The sequence below is a fragment of the Vombatus ursinus genome, unplaced genomic scaffold (assembly GCF_900497805.2).
Source record: "Vombatus ursinus unplaced genomic scaffold, bare-nosed wombat genome assembly UNPS02014775.1, whole genome shotgun sequence".
Taxonomy (NCBI): domain Eukaryota; kingdom Metazoa; phylum Chordata; class Mammalia; order Diprotodontia; family Vombatidae; genus Vombatus; species Vombatus ursinus.
Genome location: NW_020954553.1, coordinates 8,767,005 through 8,793,850, shown reverse-complemented (window position 1 = coordinate 8,793,850; position 26,846 = coordinate 8,767,005). Strand labels below are relative to the sequence as shown.

The window sequence follows — 26,846 nt, the reverse complement described above, 5'->3', positions numbered from 1 at the left end:
AAGATGAGTCTTCCTGACTCCAGGACCGGCGCTGTATCCATTGTGCCACCTAGCTGCCCCCTGGCACATGGTAAACACTTAATATTTTTTTATTCATTCTTTCCCTGGTCTTGAGATTTTAAGGCTTGTTTCTGAGGAAGTAAATATTTCACAGAAAAGAAAAAGTAAAGGAAGGTGAATGATTGAAGGGGATAAGTTTCAGAGAATACAGGAGGGGGTGAAATCACGAGTACAGGTAATGGGGCTGGCCTTACCAAGGGGGAAAGGCTGCCTCTTCCTCTAAGACTGAAGGGAAGGAGGAGAGGATAGAGACCTTCTCTGGTTGTTTTTCCCCCTTTATTACTCACTTGATGCAAGATCTTGAGCAAGACCCCTCCCCTCGCCTTCCTGGGACGTCAGTGATTAGATGGCTTCTTAAGTCCCTTCCAGCTCTAAAGTCATGTGATGTCCTTCTCCCTTTCTGCCATCTTTATCCCCAGCTGCAAGAAGAAGGGTTAGGCAGAAAGGAGTGAGAGCAGAGATGAGCCAGCTGGAGCGGTAAGGCTAGGGTGCTCAGGTGTCTCAGCCATCCGAGGGATTTTTTTTACTGTGGGGTTTATAGGATTTAGACTCCCAACTCTAAGGGGCTTTAGCGATGACCACCTAGCCCAGTGGTTCCCAACCTTGCTGAGTGTGAGGGTCCCTTTCTGAGGTCAGAACAGTTTTCAGAGACCCACATAATAGTAGTGACACCATTAGTGTCCATTGTTTGAGGGAACACAAGATGACCAGAAAGAATCCATGTGACTTTTAAAGCCCCCCACCGCCTGGCCGCCATCTATCTTGCTAGTTTTACTTCACCAAGTCCTTTTCACATGCCTTCCATGCCAGTCAAATGGGCCACTAGCTATGCCAAGTGTTCCATCTCGCACCTTCCTGCTGGAAGGTGCTCCCCCCTGCCCTCCCCCTTCTGGCTTCCTTTGAAACACAGCTCTGGAGATCCCTGCTACATGGCCTCCTTCTACCCCAGTTGTTAGAGCCCTATCTCTCAGGAAATCACTCTGCATAGAGCTTTAGGTGTTTACTTATCACTGGGCCTTTCTTGCCCTCTCCAAGTAGAATGGAAGCTCCTTGAGGGCAGGGCTTGTTTCTCTTTTGTCTTTGTCGTCTAGCATAGTGCCTTACACGTAGGTACTTTATGGTTGCTGAACCAAATGGAACTGAGTTACAGACAGATAACACTTCACTTTCCCCTGCCCTCAGGGGCTTCCCATTGCTGACAAGGTCTAGGCTGCCCCCACTTTCCTAGCCTCATTTGCTGCTCCTCCCCTCCCCAGCCCCTTTTCCCCACCCTGGTTAGCCCTCGAGTGCTCTCTGGCCATCCAGTGGACACTGACCTTGCCCTGTCCTGCTGTTCTTCCAGATTCTTGCTGGTCTTCAGCTGTCTGGTACTGTCAGTGCTATCCACCATTCAGGAGCACCAGGAGCTTGCCAATGAATGTCTCCTCATCTTGGTGAGTACATTGGGATATCGGGAGCTCAACAGCCGGGGGCAGGACCGTGGTTCCTGGGGACACCCAGGAGGGAGGACCAGCCGATGGCATCAGCTCGTGGTGGGAGATGGTTCTTTCCCCGGGCACTGGATTCCGTGGAAAGTTCCTCCCAACCTGACCAAGTGTCCAGCCAGGGGTGTGAGTTATGATAAATGGAGCTGGAGTAGGGTGGCTCCCATGGGCACTCACTCTCCATGAGCTTGCCAGGTCCTGTTATGAGGTGCTCTATCCCTCTCCCCTCCCCTGACTTCACATTGGAACATGGGAGACATGGTGTGGTGGTTGAATTTAGACTCATTAGATCTGAGTTTTAATCTGAGCTTAACTCCTCTAGGCCTCAGTTTACTCATCTGTAAAATGAGAAAGTTGAACTAGTTGACCTTTAAGGATGCTTCTGGCTCTTGATACTGTGATCTGCTCCGAAGAGAGCTTGGCTTGCTCTGATTTGCTGACAATCCCAGGCGAGCCCCTGGAACCTTGACTTGTCTCTCCAGGAAATAGAAAAGGGGAAGTGGTCCTTGGTTCCTCTTCCCCTCAAGACAATTCTCCACAGTATGCCCCTGTGCCTATAGAGAGGGAGGGAGGTGGGGAAATGGAAGGAGGTAGTGTAAAGAAAAGCCCAAAGGATTTGAAGTCAGAGGACCTGGGTTCATATCCTGACTTACTAGCTGTGTAACCTTAGACAAATCACTCATGCTCCCTGGGCCTCAGTTTCCTCATCTGATAATTATGGCTTAGTATAATAATTATGGCTTAGTATTTACACCTTACAAATATCTCATCTAATCCTCACAACAACCCTGGGAGACAGATGCTATTATTATCTCCATTTTATAGTGAGGAAACTGAGGCAGACAGAGGTTTGGGGGCTAAAGGAGAGTAGATTGATAGAGGAGATTCATGGGAGGTTTCTGTGACAATGCAGAATTTTGATGTGGGGGCTGGGCCCCTGCAGGGCAGAAGCTGTTGAGCAGTGAGGGAGGGGGGGACTGGAAAGGGGCTAAACACTAATGGAAAGGCCAAGAGGTACAGATAGGGAGCCAAAGAGGAGCCGTAATAGGAGGAAGGCAGAGTCCAATGGAGTCAGCTGGAGCCGGTCTGAATTCAGTCTCCTGGGGTGGGAAATGATCAATCCTTTCTACTCTCTAATTTGAGTCTTTCTCAAATTTCTGGACACAGAGCACCCAGACTGAGAGGAAGACATAGCTCTGTCCCCAGGGATCTCCCCCCAGGCTGGGGGAGTCAGGGAGAGTAACCAGCATCTTCAGGGAGCCCCTAAGCTAAAGAGGAAATACTTTTCTGTCCTCAGGGCACCTCTAGACTATAGGAAAGCTTAGGGGACCCCTTAGTGGGAGGCAGAGAGAAACGGACCTGCTCTCAGAGATCCTCTATTTAGAAGTCGGGGGATCCTGCCTTCAGGGGTTCCCCAGTCTGTGAGGGAGACAGAGGCCCGACTCTTGATGTGACATGGGCCAGAGCGCCACCCCTCTTCAGTCCTAAGAAAAGGTCAGCCGTTGATCTCAAAGCCAGGGTGGAGCAGAGATCAGAGGTCAAGAGCTGGGCACGAGAAGGATGCTCGGAGCTCCTCTCCCCAACTAGACCCAGCCCTTTCCTCCCCACAGGAGTTTGTGATGATTGTGGTGTTCGGCATGGAGTACATCGTACGTGTCTGGTCTGCTGGCTGCTGCTGCCGCTACAGAGGCTGGCAGGGGCGCTTCCGATTTGCCCGGAAACCATTCTGCGTCATCGGTAATGGGTGGCTCTGATCTCTGACCCTTGACCCAAGTCTTGACTCTTGACCTTAATCATGATTCTGAACCCTGGCCATGGTGCCAGACAACCCTAACTTTGGCCCTCAACCCTTTCCCTGATTCTCACCCCAACTAACACTAACTGGAAGCATTGGGGCACCTGGTAGGATTCTAATTGTCACTATAAGCCTCCTCCCTCCCTTTCCCTGCCAACTTGGTCCTAATTTGTGATAAATGACCTCTGACCCCAATCATGAACACAAGAAGTTTGGAGGCTATGTTCGAGGCCTCAGGCCCTGCAAGGGGGTAGTCTGTGCCCCAAATGTTCTTGTGACCCTCCACGTTCCTCACCTTCTTCCATCCACCTCAGACTTCATCGTGTTTGTGGCCTCGCTGGCCGTCATCGCGGCTGGTACCCAGGGGAACATCTTTGCCACATCTGCCCTTCGGAGCATGCGCTTCCTGCAGATTCTGCGCATGGTGCGCATGGACCGCCGGGGAGGGACCTGGAAGCTGCTGGGGTCCGTGGTCTATGCGCACAGCAAGGTGCTTGGTGGGCTCCACCCAACGGGGCCTTGGGGGAGAGGGTAACAGAAAGAGCTTTGGTGGGAAATTAGGGCCTGCAACCTCAGCTCTGACACTTACTTACTGCCTTAAAGCTGATCATCCCCTCCTTTCTCCTTCTTTCCCTTCCCTTCCTTTCCCTTCCCTTGCCCAAGATCATAGATTTAAGTAGCATAGCCTGGATTTGAACCCCCACCCTCTAACTCTATCTGACACTCTTTCCGTTAAACCTTGCTGTGGGATTCTGGACAAATCAAGTCCCCTCAATGGGCCTCAGGTTTCCCATCTATGAAATGATGGGGAGAGGACTAGTTGATTTCTGAGGTTCCTTCCAGTCTATGAATCTAAAAGTCATCTCAGAGTTAACAGACCTGGTTTTGAGGACTGAGTATTTCCTTCTCTACAATGGGGAAGGTGAACCTCGGCTCTTCCACTGAGTTCCAAGCAGAGAACGGAAGAGAAAGCCTTGGAGCTCTTTGAAGGGGGAGTACCACCTGACCCCAGGGGTAGTGGTTGCTGGGGAGGAAAGGGATGGGGACCTCCCTGGGTAGGAGGACGCCGCACCCTCTCGCTGCCTTCTGGAGCGGTCCTCTCTGTAGACTGACCATCTTGATTCCTCTGTCCCAGGAGCTGATTACTGCCTGGTACATTGGTTTCCTGGTCCTCATCTTCGCCTCCTTCCTTGTCTATCTGGCGGAGAAGGATGCCAACTCCGACTTCTCCTCCTATGCAGATTCGCTATGGTGGGGCACGGTATGTCCTACTCCCACCCCTGCCTTGGCGCTTCCCACTACCTGTCCCCAAGGGCCTCCACGACTGCGCCCTAAGCACATAGATCCCCTATGCTTCCATACCTCCAAGGGATCATATCTCCCATGTGGCCATTCCCCCAAGTGACAGACCCCTGAGGAGATAGATGCCCAACCTGACCCCAAGTGATCCAGACCCCTGAGCCCTTCTGACCTCTCTCCCCACAGATCACACTGACCACCATCGGCTATGGGGACAAGACCCCCCATACATGGTTGGGCCGGGTCCTGGCAGCTGGCTTTGCCTTACTGGGCATCTCCTTCTTCGCCTTGCCTGCTGTGAGTGTCCCTGAGCATCTCCAGCTCTGAGTAGGGTGGGAAGGAAGAGGGAACCCTGGGATACCTCCATCAGGACGACAGGGCCAACCTCAAGATGTCCTGTCCAGGGTGGTACTGAGGGTTGTCGTTGCGCGGAGACTAGACACAAATGCCCTCTCTCTGATTCCTGGGACAACCTAAGAGAGTTCCCTCCTCTGGAGTGAAAACAGCAGGAGCCTTGGTTTCTGAAGACCCTTCAGGGCTATTAGGAACCAGTGTGACCTAGCCTGGCTTCACCTGGCCCACTTGACCCTGACGTGGTGCCCTCACTCCTCAGGGCATCCTGGGCTCCGGCTTTGCTCTAAAGGTTCAGGAACAGCATCGCCAGAAGCACTTTGAGAAGCGCAGGATGCCAGCAGCCAACCTCATCCAGGTAAGTCCGTTCAGTTCAAACCAGCGAACATGGATCAGGCACCTAGTATACAGCGGACACTGTTAGGTGTTGGGGATATAGAGGAAAGAAAGAAGGAATGAAAAGGGAAGACAGGGAGAGAAAGAGGAAAGGAAGGGAGGAAAGGAAGAAGAGAGAAAGATAGATGAAAGAAAGCAAAAGGAAGGAAGGAAGAAAGAAAGAAATAGGAATGGGAAGGAAGGAAGGATGAAAGAAATAAAGAGAAAGAAATAGGAAGGAAAGGGAAGAAAGGAGAAAGGGAAAGGAAAGAAAGAAGGAAGGGGGGAGGGAGGGAAGGAAAGAAAAAGGGAGGGAAGAAAGGAAAGAAGGAAGGAAGGAAGAAAAAAAGTCCTTCTTTCAAAGAATTCATCTTTCCAGAGGGAAACAACATGCACACAGATTGGTAAATACAAAATACCTCAACTGTAAACATAATTTAGGGAGGAGAACATTGACGACTGGGGGACTTAGGAATGGCCTCTTCTAGGAGGGGTCAGTTAAAGGGAGTGAAGGGAGCCCTGAAGGGAGCCCTGAAAGGAGCCCTCAAGGGAGCCAAGGTTTGTGAAAAGGGAAGGGGAGGAGGGAGGGCATTCCAAGGATGGGTCAGGCTTGGGGTATATCCCATACAAAGGCACAGAAGTAGCAAATGAGTTGGTACAGTTGATAGAGTTCTAGACCTGGAGTCAGGAAGACCTGAGTTCAAATTCAGCCTTGGACACCTTCTAGCTGTGTGACCTTATGCAACTTATGACCTCTCTGGATCTCTGTTTTTTTCGTGTGTAAAATGAAGGGATTAGACTTGATGGCCTTCGAAGGCCCCTTTCAGCTCTAAATCTATAATCCTATGAAATGGAATGTCATGTTCAGGGAATGGGAATTAGGCCAATTTGACTGGAACATAGGGCGTAGAAGTTTAATTAGCCTGGAAAGGCGGATGACAGGCAGGTTATGAAATGCTTTAAATGCCAAACAAGGAAGTTTTATATTTTATTCTAGAGGCAATAAGGAGCCAAGGAGCAACATAGACAAACATGAGTTTCAGGAATGTTAATTTGAATAAATTGGAATGGGGAGAGGCTGGAGTCAGGGAGACCAATTAAGAGGCTATTGCAATAGTCTAGATGAAAGAAGATGAGGTCCTGAACTGAAGTGGTGGTCGTGCGGGTGGAGAGGAGAAATGGGAAATGTAAGAAATGGTTAAGAAGTTGATCTGACAAGTCTTGGCGCTGATTGAGTGGGGCAGTGGTGTGGTACAGCAAATACTTTGAGGTGACTCCTAGGCTGTGAACCTAACAGAAAAAAGATGGTGCCCTGGACAGATATCAGGTTGTTTGGCAGGAAAGCTAACGAGCTCTGCTTTGGACATGGGGAGTTTGAGATACCTGAGAGACATCCAAGGGGAGACATCCAGATGGTGATGGGGGATGCGGGCTGGGTATGTATACTTGGGACTCGTCTGCATGGAGATGCTAGCGGTATTCATGGGAGCTGATGAGATCACAGAGAAGGAATGTGGAGAAAGAAGAGCAGAGGGCCCAGAGCAGAGCCCTGGTGAACGTCTACATGGAGGGAGTGGGAGATGCAGAGGAGGCTGAGAAGGAGAGATCAGATAGGTAGGAGGAGAACCAGGAGACAGCAGTGTCACAAAAACCCAGTGTGGAGAGTGTTTGGGGGGTGGGGGGCGGTCACTGGCATTGAATGCTGCAGTCAGAGGACTGAGGACTTAGGAATGTAAGTAGGGGGTAGGGAGCTGTGCTGGCTTTCTGGTCCAGTTGGTACCTCCCTGTCCAGTGCCCATCTACTGCCCACCCCGGGTGCCCTGTTTGAGAAGCTCCAGGCCTAGGGGCACAAACTGAGGATAAGGAGAGAGGAACTGCATTACACATTTTTTATTGCTATCTTTTGTTTTTACATCATCTTCATTTCCAAATATATCCCTCCTCCCTCCCCTCCCAATCAAGCCATCCCTTGTAATAAAGAATAAAAAAAAAAGAAAAAAGGGGAAAGAGAACAGGAGCTGCTTTTCAGTCCAAGGGCTTCCTGAAGGCCAGGAGCTGGGTGAAGAGAGGAAAACTGGAACGCACGTCTCAGCCAGCCCCCTGTCCCTGGGTTGGGACCCCTGGCGCAGACAACCACTGGGGAAGGGCATTGTGTATGTGTTTATGGGAATGAAGTAGGAGGGGGGCTATGTGATGGAATAGAAAGCTACCCAGATTTGGAGTTAGAGATCTTGAGTTTGAACCCTGACTCCACCTGCCATCTCCTGTGTCCTTGGGCAAGTTCCTTTACCTCTTGGGACCTCAGTTTCTCCATCTGTATAATGAGGAGGTTGGACTAGATGGTGTCTCAGGCCACTTTTGGCTCTGAAGTCCGTGGAGTTGGTGCTGGGCTGCCCCAAGCTTAGCCCTGTGGCGGTCCCTCTCTCTTTCCTGAACCCCTCTCCTCTGCCAGCTTGGGCTCTCTGCCAAGAAGGAGCCATTGGGGTGACTGCCTCCCCCACCTGATCCCCTTTTACCTCCATCCTTCACCCCAGAGCACGTGGCCTGGACATCCCTGGCAAGGCCTTTGGCTAACCACTCCCCCTCCATTTAGCACCTTGTTATCTCCCTTCCTCAGAGGCCCCTCCCCTCCTCCCAAACACAACGGCCTCCTCATCCCTATCCCCATCCCTGTGGGGACATTGATTTAGGCTGCTGGTACAAGCTCTGGCTGAGACAGCTGGCATTGTGGTTCCCCCGTAATTAATGAGTGGCTTCCAAGGCCTCTGCCCGCCATAGAAATATACCCATCCTGGGAGGCAGGCCCAGGCAAGGTGGGTGAGCTCTCAAGGACAAGTGAGAGCCAAGGCAGCTGTGAAGGGAAGCTTCTGTGGTGCGTGTGTCTATTCCCCAGCCCCCCCCCCCCGCCCCCGTCTGCCCCTATGGCTGTCCTGCAGGGCAGTCCCACTTTTCTCATTCCTCCCTTTCCACACTTTGGTCTCCTATACCATTTTCACGTAGATCCTTCCTGTAGTCTAAGCTCCAGCCTGATGTAGTAGAAATAATAATATTAACTGATGCATGTCTGTGTGTGTGTGTGTGTGTGTGTGTGTGTGTGTGTGTGTGTGGTTTATGAAGCATGTTACATACAAGAGTGCTAATTTGGGAATTTGGTTCAGCATCCTGGCTTTGCTACTTACCCCCTGAATGGCCTTGAGCAAGCCACTTACCTGTTGGGGCCTCACTGGCCTCTCTGTGAAACAAAGGCATTGGACTAGACGGCTTCTCCATCTTACATTCCTTCTCTCCTGCCGCTCCCAACCTCTCCTTCCCCAATTCCTCCAACCTTCCCAACCTCACACCCATCTGTATTCAGACCCAAGGAAGGGATGCTAAATCCTATCTTTTCCCATCTAGTTCAGGGCCTCTTTTCAATTTGAGACTATTGGTCTAGCGCCCTCTGGTGTCAATGCCCAACCACTGCAAGAAGCTCACGATGGCTTGGCTAGAAATGGATTTGATTTGGAGTAAGAATTTAGAGATCACAAGATAGTAGATTTACAGTTGAAAGAGATTTTAGAGGTCATATGGTCTGTCCTCCCCCCATTATGCAGATCAAGGAAACACAAGGCCCAGAGAGATTAGGTGAATTCCCCAAGGTTGCCCAGGAAGTGGCAGAGTCAGGTTTTGAACTAAGGTCCAGATCTAGCATTCCTCCACTATACCATCTTGCCTTTCTTATTCAAGTCCCATAATTTTACAAAGGAGGAAACTGAGGCTCAGAGAAAGGAAGTGATTTTCCCAAGGTTCCTTTGCCTAGGTACTGGAGCTGGGATTCAAACTAGGTCTCCTGACTCTAGGTCCAATGCTTGAAACTCTACCCCCTGAATCGAGGGAGTGAAGTGAGCAGCGTGGGTAAGGAAGTGTGATGAATGCCTTGTTTCCATCAGGCTGCCTGGCGCCTCTACTCCACTGACACAAGCCGAGCCTACCTGACTGCCACCTGGTACTACTATGACAGTATCCTACCATCCTTCAGGTAGGCGTCTCTGGGGCCCACCTTGGGGGGAGGGGGAGATGTTGGGTCAGTGGGAGATGGAATCTACCAGGTTCTGAGTGCCAGCTGCCTAAAAGATGCTTGGGTCTTAGTCTAGGTGGTAGGAGGTGGGGGTGAGTGGTTCAGGGACCAGAGATCTCAGAATGGGGTTGGGTAGGATCAGTCAGTAACCAGACCTAGTAGGGAGTGGAGGAAAATACACATTGGCCAGTGGGTTGTTGGGTCAGGCTATCAAGTTTTGATCATGAGATTTGAGCCTCAGTTTCCTTATCTTACAAATGAGGATAATAGTTTTTATACTCTCTTTTCACAGTGTTGTTGCAAGGATAGTCAGATTTTGTAAACCTTAAAATGCCTTAGAAGAGAAATTTATTATTGTTGTTATTATTATTGATAAAATCATTAATATTAGTGTTATTCAGCAGGGTCCTCCCAGAATCTGTATTCCCTCACTCCCAGCTGTCTCCTTGGCCATACCTGGCTGCCTTCTGAGTCAGGGACCCACTCTGGGGGAGTGGGCTGGGTAGATCCAGAGCCCCCATCTGAGTGTTGCTCATATGGGCAGAGGCAGAAATACTTTATGTCTAGCTTGGGGGTACCCAGCAATTCTGGATCTGTCCCTTAAGCAAAGCAGCTCTCATCTTCCATGGCAAGTGAAATGGGCAATGGACCATTGCCAAGGGCTCTCTCTATCCCAGTCATGGGGGAGGGGCCGGGGGCATTCGCTAGCCAAAGCTTGTTCTAGGGGACTCGAGAGCAGGAAGCCCGCATGTAAATATATGTCTGTGTCAAAGGATGGGGTACCCTGCCAGCTCACCCAATTCTGTATCCTGGCTGAGACGGGCTCAGAGATTGTCGGGGCTGCCACTTGCGACAAGCCCATGTCTATGTTTGGTGGGCAGCATCGGGCAGGGGGATGCCTCCAGACGCTGAGGGGTTAACCTGTGTCCACTCTGGTGGATGATTTGGAGGGGGTGGTTATTAATAGCACAGCCAAGGTGGCAGGAAATGCCCCGGGGTGGGGGGAGCTGCCCGTCCCGGGGGCCCTGGGATGGAGCCTGTGCCCCCGGGGCATCACTCAGTCCCACGGGTGCAGAGCTATTAGGGGGAGGATGCTGAGCTCAGCGATCCCCCCCTTCCCCCACCCCCATCCTGCTCACTGCTATTCCGCCTACTTAGCTCTTCAGCTCCTCCGTGGACTACCAGCTGCTGAGTCCCCGCCTCCTCCACACCTGGTTTCCCTGCTCCCTTCCCTGCTTCCCTGAAGCCTCCCTGGTGGGGCCGCTCTGAAAGGAAGCAAGAGAAAAGATAAGAGGAGAGAGGAAAGGCTGGAGGGGGCTTTCTCCCCATCCGCTATTGTGTTCCTCTCCTCTCTCCTGAGAGGCTGCCCAGAAGACCCCTTTATCCACTGCCTGCCCCGAAGTGGGTCAGGTTGTTTGGGGTCAGTGAGGGGCACTTTCCTGGGCTAGGGGCTCACTGGGGGTTAGTGAGGGGGATGCCTTAAGGGGAAATTCAGCATGTGGGGGGGGTCTGGGGTCAGTGGTCACTTCAGGGTGGGATGGTAAGAAAAAGCTATGACCTCGACTTGTGTGACCTTGGGTAAGCCACTTTACTTGACCCTAGGGCTCCTGCTAGGATGATCCCTTAGCTTGGCTGGGGGTGGGGGAGGGGCGGAAAAGGGGCCATGGCCCAGCAGGGACAGAATCACCCCTTAGCTCCTTCCTGAACAGATGACCCTCACCACCTCAGTGGCTGAGGAGTTAACCCTTTAGCTCCCAGAGTGATGATAAGCCTTTAGTTTCTAGGGGACAACTCCCTAGTTCTGGAGGGATCACCTCAACCCCTGCAGTGATTACCCCTTAGTTCCTCCAGGAATTGCCCTTAGCTCCTGGAGAGATTTAACCATAATCAATCAATTCAGTTATTCATTCTGTTAACCAGCATTTATTAAGAGCCTGCACTATGCTGGGTGCTGGGGATACAAGTATAGAAGTGAGGAATTCCCAAACACACTGGACAGAGGGGACTTCAAAGGGTAGTGGGGGCCAGGAGAACTCCCTTACTCTAATCTCTTGTGGGACACAGGCTCCTGGAGCTTGTCGGGACAGTGGGCAGACTCTGCTGGCAGCCAGGGCCACACCTGAGTCAACCTCACTCTAGAGAGGGGGAGGAGGGACAAATGCCCTTTAGGCCCAGGCTCCTGGGAGAGAGGCCAGAATCTGCCTCCACCTCTTCCCCACTCCAGTAACTCCTCGCATTCTGTCTGCATCCCCCCTGCCCCACAGAGAACTGGTCATATTATTTGAGCACGTGCGACGGGCCCGTAATGGGGGCCTGTGGCCCGTGGAGGTGCAGAGGCCGCCTGCGCCTGCTGGAGCACCTACCCGATATCAGACCTTCGCCACCTGCCATCGGCCGGGCAGCGCCTCCTATTGCCCCGGGGAAAGGTAGGGGCCCCTTGACAGGGCCGGCGCCTCCTCCTCTCCTCTCTTCCTTGCCCTCTCTCACTCTCCTTCTCTTCCTCTGGCTTGCTCTCTCCTTGCTGGGCATAGGTCCTCTCTGGCCATGCTCCCAGCAGCGCCTCTTCTCCAGCAGGCATGTGCCAGCTCCCTGCCAGGTAAGGTGGATGGGCATTGGAGGGGGTGGCACAGGACCCAGGTCCCTGGCACCTCCTGGGGTGTGCCTGGTGGTGAAGGAGAAGATCCTAGGAGCAGGATCCTGCCTGGTGAAGGAGGAGCTGGGTCCCCAGAATCAGGGTGGGAAGGGGATAGTGACTGGCCCTGGGGCAGGGTGCCTTGGCAAAAGTGATAGAATTGGAGTCAGGGGACTCACAGAGTCTCAGAGCTGGGAGGGGTCCCCTAGTTTGAATGTCAGGTAGGCGTTCCCTCCAGTCTGGCCTCCAGCAGCTGGTCTTGCAGAAATAATGATAATAATGGACATTTATGTAGTGTTAGGAGGTTTGCGAGCACTAGGTACCTGCCAGAGGGCCAAGCGTGGTTGGAGGCAGGATGAGAGAAGGTCTCTGGGGCTCTGAATCCGGGTCAGCTGTGTAATAACTGGGTCTTGGGCAAGTCACGTCAACTCTACACACCTCATTCACCTCCTTTGTGAAATGAGGAGTTTCCTCCAGTGATGGAGAGCCCGTGCGTGCCTAGACCTACTTTTTGATAATGGCGTCTGTAGGTAAATGACTTCCCCGTCTCTGGGCCTCAGTTTCCCCCTCTCTACAGGCAGCTGTTTGGCTTGGGGGCTTTCTAATAGCCCTTTCAGTCTGTGCCCCTGTCGATCTGCTACATGCTAGGACGTTGTACCAGGTCAGGGAGCTTCATGACCAAGAAGGACTCTTGGGTTGCCAAGGAAGATCCATTTGGGCACGTCCTAGAGAAAACTCCTGACATTGTCTCCTCATTCCCCATGACTTTTCCACCACCCGCCTTACCACTCATGCCATTGTCATCTGTCTCTCTCTTTCTCTCCACCTTTGACCCCTTCCCTCCCTCCCTCCCTGAATCTCCCCCTCCCATTCCTCCTGGGAAGTTGGAGAGAGGAGGAGGCCGCTGGCCACAAGTGCTTACGGCTCAGGTAATCTTCAGTTGGGTGATGGCATTGCCTGTGATGCCCACCAAGCCCTGCCCCTCTAGGGTGTGTGTGGGGAGGAAGGGGGACGTGCTCTGCTATACTTTGGGCGCTGTTGATGGAGCAGGCATTGACGAATGAACCCTGACCTATTGATCTGGAGAACTGGGTTCTAGTTTTGAAAAGTGGTACATCAGGGAGCAGTTAGGTGTCACAGTGGATAGAGTATCAGGCCTGGAGTCAGGAGGACCTGAGTTCAAATTCAGCTTCAAACACTTATAGTTGTGTGACTCTGGGCAAGTCACTTAACCCCTATTTTCTCAACAACAACAAAAAAAAAAAGAAAAGAAAAATGGTACAGGAGAAAGAGCACTGAATGCTAGAACCAGAGGACCTGGGTGCAAATCCCACCTCTGATGTTTTTTTTAAAAAATGTGTTATCTTGGACAAGTCACTTAACTTCCATGGGTCTCAGTTTCCCTTTCTGTAAAATGAAGAGCAGACAGTGTGGTGGAGAGAGCTATGGCCTGGGAGTCAGGAGACTTGGCCTTGTCCCAGCTCTGCTGCTGGCCTGCTGTCTTACCTCAGACCACTCGGTCTCCTCCCCTCTGAGCCTCAGCCTTCTGTAAAAGGAGAGAATTGAACTAATCATTCACCAAGCTCGTTCTGAGCTCCAGGTCACGCGCTCTCCGCCGCACTTCCAAAGCTCAGACTCTGATCTTTGGTCAGAGGTGTCTGGAGGCTTGGGACAGCGCTCCTCTTCCCCACCCCCACCCCCACGCCCCCACGCCCTCTCCCCATAGAGCGCCTGTGACCTTGACCCCCAAGCTGTCTCCTTGAGGGGCCAGTGTGAGTCTGTACGGATGTGGGATGAGCCTTTGCCTCCCAGACAGCGGCCCCTGGGGCCAAGAAAACCCCTTCTTCTGTTTCTGTGTGTGGGATTTAGTGAAATGCCACAGAGGGTTTGGTTTTTAACCTACCCCTCTTCCTTTCCCCGCGTCTGCCCTCAGCCCTGGATGTATTTTCCCAGTTTTCCTTCTGAGCCAGAGGTCTCTTTCGGGTGAAAGTAGGAGAGGCCCCTCCTTCTCCCCTCAGTCTCCCAGTGTATCTTTGGGGCCCTGAGCCAGAGGGATGTTTGTCTTCCCTTGGAACTCTTTTCTTTCTTTTCTTTTCTTTTCTTTTCTTTTCTTTTCTTTTCTTTCTTTCTTTCTTTCTTTCTTTCTTTCTTTCTTTCTTTCTTTCTTTCTTTCTTTCTTTCTTTCTTTCTTTCTTTTTCTTTCTTCCTTCCTTCCTTCCTTTCTTTCTTTTTTTTGCATCTTCAAAGACGCAAAACTTATGCTACAGATACATAGAGAAGTAATGGTAGATTTCCAGGCAGCTGGGAGGAGGCGTGTGTGGGAGGGGAGACCTTGCTTCTATCCCTCCCTGTCACAGACTCCATGAAATCCAGTATAATCTCCTCCATTACCTTCACTCTCTCTTCCATTCCTCTTTCGTCTCCATCTTTTTTCCTCTTAACATTCTTCCTCACTCCCTGAGCCTCCTTACAAATGTCCGTCAAGATCTGCCTCCCAGAGGCCTAGAGCTTCTTGGTTTTAAACCTGATAGGGGACGAGGAACGCTGGTGTGAGGCAGGAAGGTGAGGAGTCATGGGTAGTACTCTGCCTAGTCTTTTTCCATCAGCTGCTGTGTGTCCTTGAGAAAATTGCTTAACCTCCCTGGGCCTTTGCCTCCCAGAGGGAATAGCAGAACCCTGCAGGGTCAGGTGTGCTGGGGGTTGGAGGCAGGGCTAGGTAGGAAGAGGATACCTCTGCTGTCCCTTCCCTGAGTAGGCACCAATGGGGGCAGGGAATGGGGGGAAAGAAGGAAGGAATGGTGGGGATCACCCCTATTGAATGGATAAAATGGATTGTTCCAGGCTTGGTTTTCTGCTCCTATGTAGGGCACCGGGAGCTCAGCTAGTCCCCCGGGAATCACCAGGAGTAGTTAACTCTTCCCTCTTCTTATCTAAGAAGCTCCCTTCGATGGGTGTGAGGATGACTTAGGGGAACCCAGGATGGGGATATGGGTGGTATCTAAAATGAGGACACAGGGAACCCTGGATGGGGAGCGGGGATTAGGGATTTGGAGGAACCAGGAGCAGGGGATTCAGGCAGGCTTAGGATGTGGTTATTAGGACAGAATATGTGGGGAATCTGGGATTTGGGTTCATGAGAGCCCCAAGATGAAGATATGGAAGGGCCAGGACCAGCAGATTTGGGGGACCTGGGCTGAAGATTATGGATCTGAAGGGTATCCCCCACCTCTTGGGCACACTCCAATTTCTGTTCAATCTAGAAGAGAGAACTGGGCCATGGGGACACATAGGTAGGGAACAGTGGCTGCAGTGGGGAAGAACCCATGTCCATCTCTGGGGTAGTTTCTGCCCATCTGTCCCCACAGCTGCTATGTGGGCACATTGGGCCTTATGTGTAGCTGGAAGAATCCCACCTCCCCTCCCCTGGCCCTAGCCCCTCCAGGCAGAGAATTAGACCTCAGCTTTGCCCCTGGAAGAAAGGCTTCTTGAGCCTGGGCCCCCTTGGGGAACTGTCAGGGTGAGCCTCACTTCCCTGAACCAGAGTCAAACAGATCTGGCTTAGGCTGAGTTGGGCATAACCAGACATCTTTGAAGGGCTGCAGGGCTGGGGACTGGTCCGGAGAAGCAGAATAGGAAACAGGAGACATTGATAGGGTCAAAGGGAGAGTTGAGAACTTATTCCAGGACCTCCTAGCAGAGGAGACCCACAGGCGCCTCTCCCCCAATTCCTGTCTCCACAACTGTGTCTTTCCCGCAGCTTAATGGCCACACCAGAGCCAGGCCTCTGCCTGGGGAGCCGGGGACCATATAGGTAGCACTGGCCAGATGGAGTGCCATGGAGCAAGGCCTGGAGGCACCCGGAGTCCTCTTGGCCACCCCAAGGGATCTTGGCTTCCCAACCTGGACTCCAAAGTCACTTAGAAACAACCCCCTACTGGCAGAAAGGGTAATTAAGCTCCAGTGCCCACCTCCGGCTCAAAGCACTGAGAGGTGGCCCTTGGATGTCACCCCCATAAGATCCTATGCCCATCTGTGTGTCTGTGTCTCTGTGTGTGTCTGTCCACCCTTCTAGAGTTGAGAAGGAGGCATGGCTCTGTAATGGGGCTAGGTGAGAACAGTCCGGAGCAGCCTAGTGCCCGTGGGCTTTGGAAAGCACTTAGGACAGTCCCTGGCACATAGTAGGTACTGTGTAAATGGTAACTATTATTATTATTTGGTGGTCACTGGTCTGAGAGTTCAGGGAAAAGGATCCATCCATCTACCTCCCCCTACCATCAGAACAGAAGCTGACATTTGGGCCTGGCTCTGAGGTCCTGACATTTAATTAATCAATACATAAACAAACATTTATGTGCCAGCTCTAGGATAGACAATGGGGACATGGAAACAAGAGTGCCTGCCTGCAGGATGCCAGCCTTCCACATGCCATTGTGAGAGTGGAAATAAGGGCCCTTCCAAAGGAGAGTTTGCAGCTTCTTCATGATGGATCAGGTCCCAGGGTTTGACCCAGGGGAGGAGAGCCTGGATCAGCTTCCTGGCCCTTTGCTCCCCGAAGGGCTGATCAGATCCTGCCTGGTGGCTGGGCATAGGCTACAGACATGGATCTTCCCTTGCGCCTGGCAGCCTGTGGGCCCATCCCTCCTTTGGCCAGAGTGGTGGACATTTAGGCCCTGGATGCTAAGGTTCCTCCTTCAGGGAGCATCAACCCCAGGATGGGGCCGTGCCCATATATAACCTTGCTTGCCCTCCCTACTAACCTCTCTCTACTCATGTCTCATTCTCAACTTTCCAGCCAAATGTTTAGTAATAAACGGAGTTTCTTTCGGATCCACGCCAGCTGGAGACCGAGGTACCGGCGCCTGGCCTGCCTCCTCTCCCCGGCCTCCTGCCCAGACAGCAGCATGGGAGCCGGGGAGCCTATGAACAGGGCATGGGGTGCATGCCGCCTGCCCCCCCTTCCCTGGCCTGGCATGCCTGGTAGCACCATGGGGAGCAGCCTGCATTGCTGCTCCTGGAACAGGGGCTGGGGCCGGTGCACACGTTTCCATCCTGCATCGGGACGACACATCTGTAGCTGGATGTTCCATAGCTTCAGGAATGGGAGGGCGTGGGGACACCCCCCAAGCCTTCTGCTAGCCTTATAGGCTTTCTCCCAGGCATAGTGAGCTAGTGGAAAGAGCACAACACTGAGACCCAAAGGACCTGGATTCTGGTACTGGCACTACCACTGCTTCACTGTGTGACTCTGAACAAATTACTTAACCTCTCTGAGCCTCAGTTTCCTTTTCTGCAAAATGAAGAGGCTATAGCGGATGGTCTCCAAGGCCTCTTCCAGTTCTAAATCCTATGATCTGATGATATTTATAGCAGGAAAGAGCCCTGAACAGGAAGCCCAAAGGTCTGGGTTCAAGGCCAGTTCTGCCCCTGACCTACTGTGTGACTTTGAGCAAGGTCCTTCCCCTCTCCGGGACTCATTGCTCCCCTCTGCAAATTGAGGTTTGAAGGGGCTGATCTCGAAGGGTCCTTCCAGCTCTGATGTTCTAGGAGTCTAGAGACTAGAATTCCTGGAGTTGTTCCCACGCTCCATCGTAGACGGGGTTAAATCAGTGACTGGGGAGGGTGTTCAGCGGAGCCCAGAGCTGGGCCTCATCTTCACCCAGAGCCTTAGAGACCTCACTCTAGATTACCTGGAACGACATGAAGGACAGGGAATCCTCTACCTTTCTCTGCCTTCTTTGATTCTAGTGGACCAAGGCTTCATTTTGGACCAGTTTAGAGAGGCTAATACCTGACCTCCCAACACTGGTGCACTGGGAAGGCTGCAGCAAACTTTCCAGGTACCAAGAGAATTACTTCTCCTGAGCAAGCACTCCTTTCTGCTGGTGCTCCTCTCCCAATCCCTCTCCCTCCCCTCCGGCTCTCCTCCCCCACTATTTGTTGAGCTGGTATTACCTTTTGCAGGTAGCCCTTACTTTAAGCAAATCATAACCCCAGTGAAACAAACCTCAGTGAACCTAGCAGAAGAAAGCACATCTGTCCCAGAATGCTTTTTTGGAGGACGGGGCTAAAGTCCGAAAGGGAAAGAGGCATGTAGTTAGCTGGAAATGACCTTTGAAATCACTGCAAACTAGGAAATTGAGGCTTTCCAAAAACAAGAATACACAGAAAATAATTTAGGGGTTAGTGTAAGTTAGTAAGGTGGGCTGTTCATTTTCCCTGAGAGCATTTCTCTTTTCCCTGTATTTTATGTATCCTGTATGTTTTCTGAAAAGTGAGAGGCACCCACACTGAATGCTTTGAGGGTGGCATCCCCTGCATTAGCCTCTGTCCCGCACCCTGTACTTCTCCAAGGATGGTGGCTAGGCTGGCATCTTGGGATCAATCAGAAATGGCAGCCCAAGAATGAAGCATGGCATCTAAGCTTCTAGGTTCCAGGACGGATGATCCCTGGTTCTAGATACTCAGCATGAACCACAGGGTTCTAGGTTCTGGAATTTTGAGGTCCCTAAATTCTCTTAATCTCAGCATGATTCACAGAGTTCTAGGCTGTTGTAGTGGGCTCTGGGTTCTCCCTGTCTCAGCATTGCCTATAGGGTTCTAGGCTCTGGGACTTTGAGATCCTGGCTTTCCTAATATCAGCATGGCCCATTATGGGTTTCTAGGTTTCGAGATTTTGAGACCCTGGGTTTTAGATTCTCCTAATCTCATTTTAGAACCCCACCTCCCAGCTCTGGGAGAAGCTAAGCTCCAGCATCCCCTGTGCCCTCTACCCCAAGTGAGGAGGTGATTCCCCTCTGTCCCCAAAGCTTCTGGTTAACAGACAGAAGGATTGCACGGGTGGTCGGGCAGGAGGGGAGGGGGCTACTTGTCAGCATGTGGCAGACCTTGTAAAACTAGCAGACCTAATCAAAGTCTGAGGCATGCTCTAGCTCCCAAACTTTCCCTCCAGGCTCAAGGGATGTTCTGGAGTACGTTGGGGGACCTGGCTGAGCATGCTGGTTGGGATGAGTTAGATGCCCCCATCTGTCTCCTTCCCTCTGCCTCTCTCCCCTCCCTGTCCCCTGGAGTCCCTTCTATAAGGTCCACATGTCCAGGGACGTCCCCACTCATCCCGGCTGCCTTCTCGAAGGTGCCCCTGGTTTCAGTCTTTGCCTCTCGTACCCCATCTAGCCCTCTGTACCATGGCCTCAGGAATGGGATTTAAAAGATGGGGGAACCTCTTTCTTCCCCTGACCCTTGCCCCTGAAACCACTGCCTGTCCCTGCCCCGCCATGTGCCCAGGAGCATCCCAGAGGGGACCTACTTGCCCCTCTGTGCTCAGGTCCACTTCCCAGAGTCCCTGCTCTTTGCTCCTAATCCTCCAGCTGACCTTCACCTTGGCGTAATCTCAGGCCAGCTCTCACAGTACACCTTGTGCCGGGAGCCCCGGAAGTACGTGTGTGTGGAGGGGATGCCTCTGGGGGTGTGATCAGAAGTGCACAGGATTGGGTGTCTGGCACCAGGCTCTGCCACTAACTACTGGTGTGAACTTGGGCAGATCCCTTCCCCTGAGCCTCAGTTTCCTTATCTGTGAAATGAGAAGGTTGGACTAGAAGATGGCTTTGAAGTCCCTTCTAGTTCTAAATCTTATGGCCCCTTGTCTTCCCTCCTAAGCTGTAGGGCAGCTCTCTGGGAGAAGGAGGAACAAGCTTGTTGTGGGAGTTGGCCCGTGCTTGTGTAGACCAACCTACAAAAACAAGTCAGATGGCAGCCAGAGCAGCTGGTTTTTTGCACACTGAGTTTTTATTCCACAAGCCATGGAGTAGCCAATGCCCAGAAAATAGGTTTTGTGCAGTGGGATTACTCCAAATGGCCAAGACAAGATAGATGGCATTTTCTTGGTCTTTTGGGGGGGCATAGAAAACCCAGCATGGGCAACCCCAGCATTTTTGCTCCCTCTTCCTGACACCAAAGCACCTTAGGGGATGGAGGGGCATGGTTCATATCTCTAGAGCCAGGAGAATGTGAAGGCACTCACCTTCTCCCATGCACTAGGCACCCTGGAAATAGACTCTGCTTGACTCAGCATAAATACCTTCTTTGGAAAGCTCCAAACCCTACTCTCTTCAGGTGTCCTTAGAGAAAATGCTGCCCCCAATTTGCCTGAGGTCCAAGATGGGTCCCCTCCCAATGCTCATTAAATACATATTGAATACATATTAAATACATTTTGAACCACTAAATACATGTTAAAGTTAGGGGTTTTTTTGCTTAATGATGAAACAAAGAAAGAAAATCTAGAAATTCTGTCTTAAGAACTGTCCACACATATGTCCCAGATCAACCAGTTGGTTAACAAACCTTTATTATGTGCCTACTATGTGCCAGGCATTGCTAGACACTGGGGATGCACGGACGAAGTGAAATGGTCCCTGCCTTCCCAGAGTTTACATGCTATCAATGTCCTTAACATTCTCTTTGTGACCTTCCCCGGTTGCTCTGTGTCTGTGCCCCCTTCTCCAGGCCTTCCTGCAGGACAGGGGAACTGGGAGTCTGACAGCTCTCCTCTGGGCCTCCCACCTCCTCCTGCTGAGGTTTGTGTCCTCTGGCACTACAGCCTCCACCCACCCATCTGGGGGCGGTAGACTGAATGTGGCTGTTGAAATGTCTTTAACGCCTGCAGGTCAGGGTCAGAATCACAGGATCTCGGAGCTGGAAGGGACCTCGGTGACCATCTAGTACCTTTCCTTGACAAGTGGTCATCCATCCTTTGCTTGAAGTCCTCCCGCGATGGGGGAGTCACTGGTGCCTAAGGCAGCCAGGGCTACTTTGGGACAGCTCTGTCTGTGAAGAAGTTTTCCCTAAATCTTCCTTTCTGTCATTTCCATCTGGTTCTGGTTCTGCTATCTGGGGCCACGCAGAATCTTTGATCTCCATTCCCTTATGGAGATAATTGTTTAATAAAAAGACAGAATGGAGGTCCTGAAGCACAGGTGTGTGTATATCACACACATACACTTGCATAATTTAGACACAAACACTCACCTCTACATATAGATATTTGAACACCTACATGTACACAAATGGGTATGTATGTATGTATGCATATATGTGTGTAAGCATGTGTGTATACACACACCCATAAGCACCATACATACTCACACAAGTGAACACATACACGTGTATGATGGGCAGTATACCAGAGACCTTGGCAATGCCCAATAGGAAACAATATAGATTTTCTTTTTTTTTTTAAGTAGGGAGAGAACTCCAAACATACTCATGCTCCTCCCTCTCATTCCTTTTTTTCTCCTTATTTAATATATTTTTTAAATTACATGTAAAAACAATTTTAACATTTTTTTCAAATTTTGAGTTCCAAATTCTCTCTCTCCCCCTTTCCCCCCCTCACTGAGAAGGCAAGCAATTTGACATAGATTATACATGTGTAGTCATGCAAAACACATTTCCATGTAAGTCATTCTCTGAAAGAAAATGCAGACCAAAAAACCCCAAGAAAAATAAAGTAAAGAAAAGGTATCTTTAATCTGCATTCAGGCTCTATCGGTTCTTTCTCTGGAAATGGACAGCACCTTTCATCATAAGTCTTACAGAATTGTCTTGGATCATTGTATTGCTGAGAATAGCTAAGTTATTCATAGTAGATCGTCTTATAATATTGCTGTTACTCTGTACAATGTTCTCCTGGTTCAGTTCATTTCATTTTGCATCAGTTCATGTAAGTCTTTACACATTTTTCTGAGAGCATCCTGCTCATCATAATTTCTTAAAGCACAATAGTATTCCATTCCAATCATATACAACAATTGTTCAGCCATTCCTCAACTGATGGACATCCCCTCAATTTCCAATTCTTTGCCACCACTGAAAGAGCTGCTGCAAATATTTATGTACATATAGGCCCTTTTCCTTTTTGTTTTTTATTTCTTTCAGATACAGACCTAGTAGTGGCATTACTTGGTCAAAGGGTATGCATGGTTTTATATTCCTTTGGGCATAGTTCCAAATTGCTCTACAAAATGGTTGAATCAGTATACAACTTCACCAATAGTATATTAGGGGGGCAGCTAGGTGGCGCAGTGGATAGAGCTCTGGCCTTGGAGTCAGGAGGACCTGAATTCAAATCCCAGCCTCAGCCACTTGACACTTACTAGCTGTGTGACCTTAGGCAAGTCACTTAATCCCAATTGCTTCACTAAAAAGCTAAAAACAACAACAGAATAACTAATCGTATATTAGGGTTTTAATTTTCCCAACCCACTCCAACATTTCCCATTTTCCTTTTCTGTCATATTAGCCAATCTGACAGATGAGGTAGTAGCTCAGAGTTGTTTTAATTTTCATTTCTCATCAATAGTGATTTAGAGCATTTGTTTCATATGACTATAGATAGCTTTGATTACTTGTCTGAAAACTGCCTGTTTGAGGGAGGTGGTGGTCAGAAGCAAAACACGTGAGGAGGGAAAGGGTGAAAGGAGAGAGAAAAGTATAAAGGGGGGAAAATAGGATGGAGAAAAAGACACAGTAATCATAATTGTGAATGTGAATGGGATGAACTCTCCCATAAAATGGAAGTGGATAGCAAAGTGGATTAAAAACTATAATCCAACAATATGTTGTTTACAAGAAACACATTTGAAGCAGAGAGATATACACAGAGTAAAGGTAAAAGTCTGGAGCAGAATATATTATGCTTCAGCTGAGGCAAAAAAAGCAGGGGTAACAATCTTGATCTCAGACAAAGCAAAAGCAAAAATAGATCTAATTAAAAGAGATAAGGAAGGAAACTACATCTTGCTAAAAGGTACCATAGACAATGAAGTAATAGCAATACTAAACATGCATGCACTAAGTGGTGTAGCATCCAGATTCTTAGAGGAGAAGTTAAGTGAGTTACAGGAAGAAATAGATAGCAAAACTATACCAGTGGGGGACCTCAACCTCCCCCTCTCAGAACTAGATAAATCTAACCACAAAATAAACAAGAAAGAAGTTAAGGAGGTGAATAGAATTTTAGAAAAGGTAGATATGGTAGACCTCTGGAGAAAATTGAATGGGGATAGAAAGGAATATACCTTTTTCTCAGCAGTACATGGCACCTACACAAAAACTCACTAGATACTAGGGCATAAAAACTTCGCACTCCAATGCAGAAAGACAGAAATATTAAATGCATTCTTTTCAGATCATGATGCAATAAAAATTACATGTAATAAAGGGCCATGGAAAGATAGACTAAAAGTTAATTGGAAACTAAATAATCTAATTCTAAAGAATGAGTGGGTCAAATAAGAAATCATAGAAACAATTAGTAACTTCATCAAAGAGAACGACAATAATGAGATGACATACCAGAACTTTTGAGATACAGCCAAAGCAGTTATTGGGGGATATTTTATATCTCTAAACGTTTAGATGAATAAAATAGAAAAAGAGGAGATCAGTGAACTGGGCATGCAACTAAAAAAAGCTAGAAAAAGAACAAATTAAAAATCCCCAATTAAATACCAAATTAAATTTCTGAAAATCAAAGGAAATATTAATAAAATTGAAATTAAGAAAACTATTGAACTAATAAATAAAATTAAGAGCTGGTTTTGTGAAAAAAATAAAATAGATAAACCTTTGGTTAATTTGATTTTTAAAAAAGAAGAAAACCAAATTACTGGTATCAAAAATGAAAAGGGTGAATTCACCACTAATAAAGAGGAAATCAAAACAGTAATTAGGAGCTATTTTGCCCAACTGTATGCCAATAAGTCTAACAATCTAAGTGAAATGGATGAATATTTACAAAAACATAAATTGCCCAGATTAACAGAAGAGGAAATAAAATACTTAAATAACCCCATTTCAGAAAAAGAAATTGAACAAGCCTTCAATGAACTCCCTAAGAAAAAATTTCCAGGGCCTGATGGATTTACAAGTGAATTTTACCAAATGTTTCAAGAACAATTCCAATACTATTTAAACTATTTGGAAAAATGGGTGGAGTCCTACCAAATTCTTTTTATGATACCAATATGGTGCTGATACCTAAACCAGGAAAAACCAAAACAGAGAAAGAAAATTATAGACAAATTTCCCTAATGAATATTAATGCAAAAATTTAAATAAAATATTAGCAAAGAGATTACAGCTACTTATCACAAGGATAATACACTATAACCAGGTGGGGTTTATATCAGAAATGCAGGGCTGGCTCAATACTAAGAAAATTATCAGTATAATTGACAATATCAATAACAAAATTAGCAGAAATCATATGATTATCTGAAAACTGCCTGTTCATATCTTTTGACCAGTTTTTATCAGTTGAGGAATGGCTCTTATTTCTATAAATTTGACTCCATTTTGTATGTTTGAGAAATGAATATCAGAGAAACTCACTGTAAACAATTTTTTTCACAGTAATGATTACCAACTATGTATTTCCCTCCATTCTATTTCCTCCCTGTTTATCCTACTCTCTCTGTCCTTTTACCTTGTCCATTCTCAAAAGTGTTTTGCTTCTGACTTTTACCTCCCCCAAACTGTCCTCCCTTCTATCAGTCCCCCCCATTCTCTTCCCTTCCTACTTTTCTGTATAATAAGATAGATTTCTACAAGCAACTGAGTGTGTATATTCTCTTTCCCATTCCTAAGAAAGCCAAAGAACTTTCCCCAGACCCCCCTCCCCAAAAGCTGTTGGATGCCTGGTTCACAGCTTCATGATGGCCAGTGAAGGGCTCCATGTGGAGCCAGGCTGGGATTAGATCTCCCCTAAGTTTCCTGAGGTCTGAGCACATTCCTGCTGACCTTCTACTAATTCTGTCTTTGGAGTATATCTGCCTCTCTATCTTTCTTGCCTGGGTCTCCACCAAGCTGATCTCTACTGTGCCCCCCTGTCTCTTTCCACATTTTCCTCTCTTGTCTGTCTGGGCAAGGGTGGGGGAGGGTAATCAAGTCAGATGGAGCCCTGACTTAGTTTCTTCCAGGTCCTTGCCCCAATATCTTTAATTCCCCCTTCTAAATATCCCCCAATTCCTGCCTCTAATCTCAGTTGCCCACCTTGAGTACTCTCAGTTTTCACCTCTAATCTCCCTTATTCCCAGTTTCAATCCCCCCAATTCTCTCTTCCACTTTCCCCAGTCTCTACCTCAAATTTCACTTCTGGTCTCCTCAGTTTTCACTTCTAGTTAGTTCCTCACATTCCCCACCTCCAGTTTCCAGTTTCCACCTCTAGCCACTTTCAGTCTCCCTAATTCATAGTTCCAAATTTTTCTAGTCTTTCCACCTCCAATCTCTGGTTCTGATCTATGATTTCCCCTGCTCCCACCTTAAATCTTCCTAATTCCCACTCCTAGGCTCTTCAAATTCCTTGTCTAATCTCCCCCATTCCCACATTCCCACCAATCTCCTCTTGTTCCTATTTCCAACCTTCATAGGGCATGGATCAGAGTTTTGTCCACCCCTAGCCTTAAGAGGCTACCTCTGTGCCCTGACTAAAGCCCCACATTCCCCTCAGGTCTCTGTGACAGGCTAGGGAGGGAGCCTGCCCTTTTCTCTCTTCCTAATCATTTTTTTCCCTCCCTTCTTCCTTCCTTGGCCCCTGTGCCCCAGCACTAAGATGGGCATCAAGGACCGTATCCGAATGAACAGTGCCCAGCGCCAGTGTGGAAAGACGAAGCAGCACCTGGCCCCACCACCCAGAACCTCCCCAGGAAGTGAGAGTGAGAATGTGAGTGTTGGAGAGCCCACCAGCCCCACTAAGGTCCAAAAGAGCTGGAGCTTCAATGACCGGACCCGTTTCCGGGCATCGCTGAGGCTCAAGACCCGGGCATCAGCAGAGGGTGAGTTCAAATGGCCAACCAGTGCCCTCACTGACTCCTGGGACAGTGGAGGTCTTAACTGACTCAGAGAGTTCCCATGTAGAATAATTTGACAAGCCTTCCAGGATGTGGCTCCTGGAACCCAAATCTCAGAACAAAAGAAAAACAGAATTTGGCTGTGTGGCCTTGGGCAAGTCATAACTTTTCTGAGCCTCGGTTATAATTTCTGAAAAAGGAGGGGGTTGGATTAGATTATCTCTAAGAGCATTTCCAGTTCAGTTTGTCTGTGATTCTTTAATTCACCCACTCAGTTCTCCCTTAGCTGCATGCTTGGTGGAGAACGGTGGTTAATAATCCCCCCCTCCCCAAAAAAAAAGCTCTAGAAAGTATTTTTGTCCCGGATGTATAAATTTCCTCATTCTAGAAACTTACAACATTTTGTGGGCTTGAGTGCTCTTTACTAAAGTGAGAGGAGATGTATAGTGATTGGGCATCCCCGTGTTGGCCTGTCCTGTCCTAGTGTAATGAACTTGTTCCTCATTCTCTGCTGGGTGTGAGGGACAGCATCACCTCTCAGGCTCACAAGTGGCACCAGTTTCCTCTCCACCAAGTTGTCTGCTATCTGTTTCAAATTTTCCATAAGGAACCAGGAAGAAATTCTTTTGTTTGTTTGTTTTTATTTTTTTATTTTATTTTTCTTTTTTGACGAGGCAATGGGCTTAAGTGACTTGCCCAGGGTCACACAGCTAGTGAATGTTTTATGTCTGAGGCTGGATTTGAACTCAGGTACTACTGACTCCAAGGCCAGAGCGCTTTGCGCTGCACCACCTAGCTGCCTCGGAAAAAAATTTTTTATAGGCCTTTCCTGGTAGTAAAGCCTAAACGTGGACAATGGAAGCATTAGCCTTCTTTAAATTTTTTTTTATTGATAGCTTTTGTTTTTAATCATCTGTTTTCCCAAATAAATCCCTCCCCTTCTCTT

At 49.0% G+C, this 26,846-nt stretch overlaps 1 protein-coding gene across 1 annotated transcript in view; it reads left to right on the top strand.

Annotated features, from left to right (window-relative positions):
- KCNQ4 (potassium voltage-gated channel subfamily Q member 4) overlaps positions 1-26,846 on the top strand; it is a 76,580-nt gene that overhangs the window by 43,505 nt on the left and 6,229 nt on the right. The window contains exons 2-10 of the mRNA XM_027864517.1: positions 1,403-1,493; positions 3,155-3,281; positions 3,654-3,829; positions 4,475-4,600; positions 4,825-4,935; positions 5,252-5,347; positions 9,294-9,382; positions 11,686-11,847; positions 25,656-25,885. Of these exons, the coding sequence (XP_027720318.1) occupies positions 1,403-1,493; positions 3,155-3,281; positions 3,654-3,829; positions 4,475-4,600; positions 4,825-4,935; positions 5,252-5,347; positions 9,294-9,382; positions 11,686-11,847; positions 25,656-25,885 (1,208 nt within the window). The remainder of the gene's footprint in view (positions 1-1,402; positions 1,494-3,154; positions 3,282-3,653; positions 3,830-4,474; positions 4,601-4,824; positions 4,936-5,251; positions 5,348-9,293; positions 9,383-11,685; positions 11,848-25,655; positions 25,886-26,846) is intronic.